Source organism: Pan troglodytes, chromosome 15 (assembly GCF_028858775.2).
Source record: "Pan troglodytes isolate AG18354 chromosome 15, NHGRI_mPanTro3-v2.0_pri, whole genome shotgun sequence".
In the NCBI taxonomy this organism is placed as follows: domain Eukaryota; kingdom Metazoa; phylum Chordata; class Mammalia; order Primates; family Hominidae; genus Pan; species Pan troglodytes.
The window spans coordinates 18,494,244-18,504,196 of NC_072413.2; the positions used below are offsets into that span (position 1 = coordinate 18,494,244).

The 9,953-nt window shown below is 36.6% G+C and overlaps 1 protein-coding gene across 2 annotated transcripts; it reads right to left on the reverse strand.

The window, feature by feature from the left end:
• Positions 1-319: 319 nt before the first annotated feature.
• Positions 320-6,963, reverse strand: OR4K13 (olfactory receptor family 4 subfamily K member 13). 2 transcript variants are annotated; one of them, XM_054665886.2, is made up of 2 exons: positions 6,864-6,963; positions 320-5,902 (listed from the first exon to the last, which is right to left on the reverse strand). In XM_054665886.2, exon 2 carries the CDS (start codon positions 5,677-5,679, stop codon positions 4,765-4,767), a length of 915 nt encoding a protein of 304 aa, XP_054521861.2. In that variant the 5' UTR covers positions 5,680-5,902; positions 6,864-6,963; the 3' UTR covers positions 320-4,764. The 2 variants fall into 2 exon arrangements, with proteins under 2 accessions (XP_054521861.2, XP_054521860.2); XM_054665885.2 differs by having other exon boundaries at positions 6,568-6,963.
• Positions 6,964-9,953: the final 2,990 nt, after the last annotated feature.

The window sequence follows — 9,953 nt, forward strand, 5'->3', positions numbered from 1 at the left end:
TAAGCTAAAATATGAAATAAGACATTAAAAGGTAATAGGAAAACATAGCATATGAGACATTATATAGTAGGCCCAAGAAAATCAACTAAAATTTGAATTAGAGAGTTTAGTATAGTGGCTAGTTAGAAATAAAGAAACATATATATATATATATATATGCATATACATATATATGATTATCAACATTTGAGAAATAACAGAAAATACAATTGAAAAATTACTTCATCAAAATTAAAATAAAATAATTCCTAAGTTTTATAAGTTTCAGTATATAATGAAAAAAGTTATAAAACATTACTGAAGTCACAAAAGAAGACCCAAATAAGTTCAAAATTAAACCATGTTCTAGGATAGAAAAGTCAAATGTGGTCAATACCAATATATATTTATCCCTGAAACAATGTTTTGGTTAATGCAATTATAACGATACAGTGTTCATATTATTTGGTAAAATCACACTAGTTAATGTAAATGAAGAACTGAATGAGACAAACCAAGATAGTTTAAGGAAGAATAGTAATGGTAGTACTAATATGAGTAGATATTAAAATGTAATATAGGCCAGGCACAGTGGCTCACAGTGCCTGTAATCCCAGCATTTTGGGATCCTGAGGTGGGTGGACCACTTGAGGTCAGGAGTTCGAGACCAGCCTGGCCAACATGACAAAACTTTGTCTCTACCAAAAATAGAAAAATTAGCCGGGAATGGTGGCGCACACCTGCAATCCCATCTACTTGGGAGGCTGAGGCAGGAGAATTGCTTGAACTGGGGAGGTGGAGGTTGCAGTGAGCCAAGATTGAGCCACTGCACTATACCCTGGGTGACAGGGCAAGACTCCATCTCAAAAAAAACAAATAAAATAAAATAATAAAATGTAATATAGATTTACATTAATTAAATCAGCTTGCTACTGAACTAATCTCAGAAGACATTGCACCAAGTGAAAAAAGCCACCCTCAACAGGCTATTTGCTGTATGATTCTACTTATATGACAATCCTGAAAAAGCAAACTCTAAGAGCACAATCTGATGGCTACTGTCAAGGACAGGAAATGGGAAGGAGGAGGTGACTACTGTGGGGGACAGGAGCATTTTTGGGTTGATGAAACTGTTCTATCTCTGAGATTTGCTAATTATATAACTATGGGCATTTGTCAACAATCCAGCCAATTACCCTGATTTGTTCATTATACATTCTTTGCTTGCATCAAAACATCTCCAGTACTTCATAAATATGTGCAACTATTATATATTCATAATAATTAAAAATAAATTTTAAAAAATTAAAATAATAAAAAATAAATTGCTATAAAAGCTCACAAAACCATACACTAAAGAGTCATTTTTTTCTATATGTAAACTGTACTTGAAAAATGAAAAAAAAGCTTAATATTTGTACTATGAATTGATTGTAGGGTTCTCTGAAGTGTCAATCTTCCCTTCTCCCTTGTGAGTCCTGAACAAATTCATAGGTAGAATTGTGAATAGGAAGAGACAAATATCAGTATTATTACTGGTAAAGTTGCATTGGACTTAAAACCCCAAGAGTCTTCCTACTACTTTCCCTTTTTAACCCTGGGATCCCCTTAAAGAGAGAGTTTGCAGAACAAACACTTAGCTGGGCAGAGACAAGGATAATTCTAAAGTGCACATTCTGGCTAGGCACAGTGGCTCACGCCTGTAATCCCAGCACTTTGGGAGGCCAACGTGAGTGGATTACCTAATGTCAGGAGTTCGAGACTACCCTGGCCAACATGCCAAAACCCTGTCTCTACTAAAAATACAAAAATGAGCCGGGCGCAATGGTGGGCACCTGTAATCCCAGCTACTCAGGGGGCTGAGGGAGGAGAATCACTTGAACTCGGGAGGCGGAGGTTGCAGTGAGCAGAGATTGCGCCACTGCACTCCAGCCTGGGCAACAGAGTGATACTCCATCTCAAATAAATAAATAAATAAATAAATAAAATTACACATTCCTCCAAGAGCAGGGGACCCTGACAGGAAGACAGTTTGAGGTGTTAACAAATTTGCCCATGGAAAACAGGTGCTACCCCTTAACTGGGGTTTAGAACTGTGTGCCTCGGCTCCTCTGAAACAGCAATACTGTAAAATGCCGAGAACCTCATGCTCAGTCTCGTTTCCAAATTTCAGTCATCTATAAATCACATCACGTGCTTAGAAGGAGAGCAAGTGAATGGCAGGCAGAAGGAGGGCGGTGCCTCTACTGGCTGTCAGCGTGAGGGTTTCTGTATTATATGCTTGATAGTAGCTAGCATGTTGGGAGAGGGAAAAAATAACTCCTTCTAATAAAGACAGTTCACAAATTTCACATAACAAGGGGACACGGTAGATTATTTTTCAAATAATACTGTTTTGAAAATTAGCTAAATTATTTGGGGAAAATATTGAGTAGTTAGTAGCTTTCTCTGGCATAAGAAATATATAATAGTAGTTGGTAGCTTTTTTCTTGACATAACAAATACATAAATAACTTACAAATAATTTATATCACAAATTCGTGACAATTTGTTCAACAAATTGTCAGTCACATCAACCAATCAAGTATAGCCTTTTAAAAACAAAACTCTAGATTATATTAAACCTATGGGTATTTTCATAGTATGTGTTCAGAAAAGAGCTATTTCTAGTTAGATATAACCAGCTTAAAATATAACCAGCTTAAGTCTCCCCCCGCCTCCCCCCACCCCGAGCCCCCAACACACCCACCCATGCCCACCTCCCCGCTCAGAGGCTGAAAACAAGTGCAGCAAGGAGTGGTAAAAGGAAAGCAATTTTATTCAAATGCAAGCAGGTGGGGGATGGCCAGGCCCATGCCTTTAACAGACCATTCCCCGTTTGGGGGCTAAATAAAGGAGTTTAAGACGGAAAAGATATGGGAAATATGTGGGAATAGTGCAGGAACGTGCAGGTCTCCGTGTCTTGTTCTGAAGGTTATCTTGAGTAACGGTCTGTCCTGAGGCCTGATTTGCCTTTTCCTGACTTTGGCCTGGTAGTGGTGGGTTAACTGTAAGTAATTCCCTTCTCAAGGGAGGATTCTGCAGCCAGGTTTCCCTGCCTTGTTTGTTTCAAAATCGGCCCCTAGGATTTCTAAGCAAGCCCTTAATTAGATAAGAAACACTGTGTATGAATGTACCTGGTGGGAAAGGGAGATAAAGTCTTACAACACAAGGCTACATTCTGAGATTCAGAAAGAAAGAAAAAAAAAGTTTGAAAATGCATTTTGAGGCTGGGATCCTTGGTTACAATAATTCAACTTGTACATAAAATGTTTTCTCCATAAAATTGGTTGCTCACTATGAAACAACTAAGGCTGATGTGACTGTGCCCTTTATGTAACAAATGATCTAAAAAATAACATGTTAGAGACCTAGTACTCAATGTTTTATCTTCTGTCTCTGGAATGGCTTTTCTGGATACTAGGTATAATATATCCAATAAAAGGCATAAAGTTCTTTTTGGATTTATGCTGAAGTTGAAAGACAGTAGACATCTTCTCCCATACCCAGTTGCCTTAAATTTGCTTTAGGCTTCAAGTCAGTTACAGGCCTAGTTGCCTAGATTGCAAAGAGAAATATGAACAGAGCTAAGAAGGGGGAGATAAACTTGGAATAGAAGCAGTACAATGTACAAGTTGGGACAGGAATGGTCTATGCTTACTTTTTTTCCTTCCTGTCTCTCTTTTAAATTTCAGCATGACATAGTTTTGAATTCCAAAGAGTGTCCTATATTTTCTATTATATGATCAGACTACATTTGACCTACCTCTCTATCTCATCTCTCAACATCATAGCCCATGACCCAGCTCAATGAAATTATGTATAGGTTCTCCACTGTGTCATGCTTCTATGCATTCTCAACATACTATTTCTTTCTCGTGGAATGTCTTTCTTTTCCATCTAGCTGATGCTAACTATAAGTGGAAACCTTCCTGCCCTGCCCTGATTGAGATGCCATTCCTCTGCACTCTCAAAGCACCCTGTCCATCATGTAACAGTGCTGTTCGTGCCATGGAACAACTGCCAATTTAGTTTGCTCGATCTATCCATAGGCTATAAGTTCCTTGAAGGCCTGGCTATATCTTCTGGCATTCTGTAGGCTCACAAAATATGTGAAGAATGGTGAACACACTGTGTTTATGGAAAACAACTTAGTATAATTTAATACACACTAATCAGGGATTACCCAGAACATGCAGTTTTCTAGCCTGTAAGGCACTTGGATAAATAACCGTGATGAGATGTCATCTGTGTGCTTTCTCTAAACATAGATTACCAATAACAACAACAAAAAACCTAACAATAATAGTGTGTTTTCTGAGGTTTAAGAGCATGCTAAAATAATAATGAAAGATGCATATAAACAAGGTTGTATAGACGAAAAAACTAAATCACAGCGAACTTATTTATTTTCTTCAAATTTGCACCAGAGAAACTGATAAAGGTGGGATTTAAATGTATACAAGCCAAACTGTAGATATTATGTGTTTGACCATAAAAGATCACAAAAAGGTGTTTGCTTTTTAACAATTACATCTACTATTTCCTCATACGGAACTTGAACTGTTAGCTGGTACACAAGTTATAGTGGTTTTTGCCATTAGTTTAATTTTGTCATTAACTTTAATGGCAAAAACCGCAATGACTTTTGCACGAACCTGGTACATTAAAAACGAGTTTCTTAAATGTTCAAACAAACAAGAGAGTGTCTCTTCAAAAGTCTCATCTAAAAAGTATGCTTTAAATTTATATGCAGAGTCTTTTTTTAATGGCTGCTTTTACCTCTTGATTTCTTAATGTATAAATAATAGGATTTAAGAGAGGTGTGAAAATTGTGTAAAACACAGAAAGAATTTTATCTACCGAGTATCTCCTGAAGGGCCAGACGTAGATAAAGACACACGGAGCAAAGAACAGAGTCACAACTGTGATGTGAGCTGAGAGAGTGGAGAAAGCCTTAGAGGATCGACTAGCAGCACGGTACTTAACTGAGAATATTATGACTCCATAGGAGACAAGCAAGAGGAGGAAGCAGACCAGTGACAGGAGCCCACTGTCAGCAATGACCAGGAGCTGTAGGATGTAGGTGTCCTTGCAGGCAAGTTTAATCACAAGGGGAAGGTCACAGAAAAAGCTGTCTATAACATTGGGACCACAGAAGGGCAAAGTCAACATGAAAGCCATTTGACTAGATGAGTGCACAAATCCAACTGCATAGGAGGATAACAGTAGCCCAGTGAGCACCCGTGGGCTCATGATGGTCATGTAATGGAGGGGTTTGCATATGGCAACATACCTGTCTATTGCCATGGCTACAAGCAACATCATCTCACTCCCACCCAGGAGGTGCATAAAGAACATCTGGGAATAACATCCCCACCATGAGATGGTCTTACGTTCTCGGAGGAAATCTACAATCATCTTAGGGGTAGCAAAAGAAGCCAGGATCATATCAGTGCAGGAGAGGTTGCTAAGCAGAAAATACATTGGTGTGTGAAGGTGCGAATCAAAGGTCACAGTCACCAAGATGAGCAGGTTTCCTAACACAATCCCCACGAAGACCACAGAGAATCCCAAGAAGAATAAAATCTGAAGATTTTGAGATTTGGAAAGTCCCAACAAAATAAATTCCGATACCACTGAATGGTTTGCTCTTTCCATATCGTCAACTTTATCCCATAATGATCAAAACAAGTGAGAATAAGGGGTAGGGAAATGATGCATATTGGAAAGAAATGTCCATGTTGATGTCCACATTTGGTACTCAGTCAAGGCACTTGAACTTACAAGGACCCTTACTTTTGTGGAATTTTGTCAGTCAGTGATTTTACTAATGGCCCAGAGAAGTATCCCAAATAGTCAGTAGAATTCAGAATATAAGTTGCTGGAAGACAAAAATAAAAACATTAATAGTACATGAAACCACAAAACTATAGGTCATGAATTAGAATCAGAAGACCTCTACAGGACACCTGGGTAAGCTGCTCACTGGGTGACACAGGACAGGTAACTCTCCTTTTGAGGGTTTTCTTCTCAGTGAAAAAAAAAATTTGGACTATATGGTATCGAATGCCTCTTGCTGCTATAAAGATCTCTATGAATAAGATAATGATTCTGGTGAGTTTTATAGTCACAGAATAATATTGAGTTTTATTAATGTGGAAATGATATCAAAAATACATCCAGGATTCTCAAGAACCATGTTTTGAAATGGACTCTGGTAAAGAAATATGAATTAGGTCCTGAGAAACTTGCCTTATTTCCTCCATGCTCCATTCTTGCATGAATCCCTCACAGATCAGTATTAGTAGTAGTCAATACACACTTTTGAAGTGTCAAGTATATGTGTAGTATATATATATTATATATAACTTGTATATTACATACATTTCATATATTTATATATATTTATATAATTCATTCATTCAACATTTCATATTATTCACATCAAATACCTCCTCTAGATGGTTAGACAATGTGTACAAACAATCCACAGTCAAATGTAATTAACTAATTTCATTTTCAGCTTGCATTCATTTATTCATTTACCTAGTTATTGCTATGTAGTGGTTAGCTGGTTGGCCTGTGTATGGTTGTCATAGGTTTCAAAATGACTTAGCTTGATGTAACATTTATGTTGGTAAAAGAAATACAGTTCTTTCAGTATAATCTAAATTTATGACAAAATTTGTCATCAGCCCATGCTTATTACAAACTGGTTCTATTGGTTCAGCTTTTAAAAAAATTGCCTCCATTGCTAATAGTTTTAAATTAATCTAGGTTTTACAAAACACCTTCAGTAAATAAAGTATTTGTAGTCGTCTTTTTGTGCTGTTATTACTTACAAGACAGGGGAAAAAACTTTCGTGATGGTGTCGTATGTGAATCCCAGGAATGGCCTTTTAACTCCTTTTCCTGTATCCCCATCAGTTATCTGCAATTTACTCTTCCAATCATCAGAAACAGAAAAAAGAGAGACCATAGTGCTATATGTTTCTATGAGATAATCCCATAGGAACATTTATCCAACTAGGGATGTATTTTTTCCCTATGTAAACATATCTGTTGGCCAATTTCCGACTCTGAGAAACTTTGATGCAAAATATTAAATTGCATCAAATATGTAATTAGAGCCATTCATTTATATGTCTATAAAGGTAATAGCTCTCTTCAGTTTTATGTCTAATATTTAAGAATTCCTACTAATGCTTCTTTTTGAAACCTAATTTTTGAAGCTGCATTTAAACAGAAGAGAACAATTTTCAAATACATACAAAGCAGTTTATAAACGCTCCACATCTGGAATAGTGCATATCAAAAACACTAACTGAGTATCTGTTGAATGAATAAACTATGTAGTGCATATTCAAGATCTAGATTAAGTCAGATCACTTAATCCACAGAAAAATCCACAAAATTAGGAATTTTAACAATATTTATTTTTAAATGTCAAATTGAATGTTGAAGTATTTTAAAATCAGAAATAGAACAGCCATTCTTAAAAAGCTGGTTAAAATATGTTTCTTTCTTTTAATTATCTTTTAAAAAAAGTAGTTTATGCCAATGTGAAAAAAGCACATGACAGATAACAGAAAGACTGACTTAACATTTTGAGAGTTTCTTAGATAACTTTCCAGAAAAATAATACACACTTCAGTACAGTGTGTGTGTGTTAGTGTTACAGGTATTAATAATTATATTTATATCATTTTATTAAGACTGCAAATTATATATTATATGTATAGCTATTTTTCTTGAGTTTTTAACTTAATACATTTAAATATGTTTATATTAACATATAGAAACATAACTTTTTAATAGGTATATAGAATTCCACTTTGTAGATGTTGCATAATGTAATCTCCCCACAAATACAGTTTATTCTTAGAATAAATTTAACATTACCTATAAAAATTATTTTTCATCATATCATTCTCTTCTTTATAAACATGTGATAACTAACTTATCAATCCCTAACTTCTCCTGGATATTCACAATCAACTCCTCACCCACCCTAAAAATCCAATATTGTTTTCTTTTTTTTTCTCTTTTTTTTTTTAATTATTATACTTTAAGATTTAGGGTACATGTGCACAATGTGCAGGTTAGTTACACATGTATACATGTGCCATGCTGGTGTGCTGTACCCACTAACTCGTCATCTAGCATTAGGTATATCTCCCAATGCTATCCCTCCCCCCTTCCCCCACCCCACAACAGTCCCCAGAGTGTGACGTTCCCCTTCCTGTGTCCATGTGTTCTCATTGTTCAATTCCCACCTATGAGTGAGAATATGCGGTGTTTGGTTTTTTGTTCTTGAGATAGTTTACTGAGAATGATGATTTCCAATTTCATCCATGTCCCTACAAAGGACATGAACTCATCATTTTTTATGGCTGCATAGTATTCCATGGTGTATATGTGCCACATTTTCTTAATCCAGTCTATCATTGTTGGACATTTGGGTTGGTTCCAAGTCTTTGCTATTGTGAATAATGCTGCAATAAACATACGTCTGCATGTGTCTTTATAGCAGCATGATTTATAGTCCTTTGGGTATATACCCAGTAATGGGATGGCTGGGTCAAATGGTATTTCTAGTTCTAGATCCCTGAGGAATCGCCACACTGACTTCCACAATGGTTGGAATAGTTTACAGTCCCACCAACAGTGTAAAAGTATTCCTATTTCTCCACATCCTCTCAAGCACCTGTTTTTTCCTGATTTTTTAATGATTGCCATTCTAACTGCTGTGAGGTGATATCTCATTGTGGTTTTGATTTGCATTTCTCTGATGGCCAGAGATGGTGAGCATTTTTTCATGTGTTTTTTGGCTTCATAAATGTCTTCTTTTGAGAAGTGTCTGTTCATGTCCTTTGCCCACTTTTTGATGGGGTTTTTTGTTTTTTTCTTGTAAATTTGTTTGAGATCATTGTAGATTCTGGATATTAGCCCTTTGTCAGATGAGTAGATTGTGAAATTTTTCTCCCATTCTGTGGGTTGCCTGTTCACTCTGATGGTAGTTTCTTTTGCTGTGCAGAAGCTCTTGAGTTTAATTAGATCCCATTTGTCAATTTTGGCTTTTGTTGCCATTGCTTTTGGTGTTTTAGACATGAAGTCCTTACCCATGCCTATGTCCTGAATGGTGATGCCTAGGTTTTCTTCTAGGGTTTTTTATGGTTTTAGGTCTAACGTTTAAGTCTTTAATCCATCTTGAATTAATTTTTGTATAAGGTGTACGGAAGGGATCCAGTTTCAGCTTTCTACATATGGCTAGCCAGTTTTCCCAGCACCATTTATTAAATAGGGAATCCTTTCCCCATTGCTTGTATTTCACAGGTTTGTCAAACATCAGATAGTTGTAGATATGCGGCGTTATTTCTGAGGGCTCTGTTCTGTTCCATTGATCTATATCTCTGTTTTGGTACCAGTACCATGCTCTTTTGGTTACTGTAGCCTTGTAGTATAGTTTGAAGTCAGGTAGTGTGATGCCACCAGCTTTGATCTTTTGGCTTAGGATTGACTTGGCAATGCGGGCTCTTTTTGGGTTCCATACGAACTTGAAAGTAGTTTTTTTCAATTCTGTGAAGAAAGTCATTGGTAGCTTGATGGGGATGGCATTGAATTTATACGTTACCTTGGGCAGTATGGCCATTTTCATGATATTGATTCTTCCTACCCATGAGCATGGAATGTTCTTCCATTTCTTTATATCCTCTTTTATTTCATTGAGCAGTGGTTTGTAGTTCTCCTTGAAGAGGTCCTTCATGTCCCTTGTAAGGTGTATTCCTAGGTATTTTATTCTCTTTGAAGCAATTGTAAATGGGAGTTCACTCATGATTTGGCTCTCTGTTTGACTGTTGTCGGTGTATGAGAATGCTTGTGACTTTTGTACATTGATTTTGTATCCTGAGACTTTGCTGAAGTTGCTTATC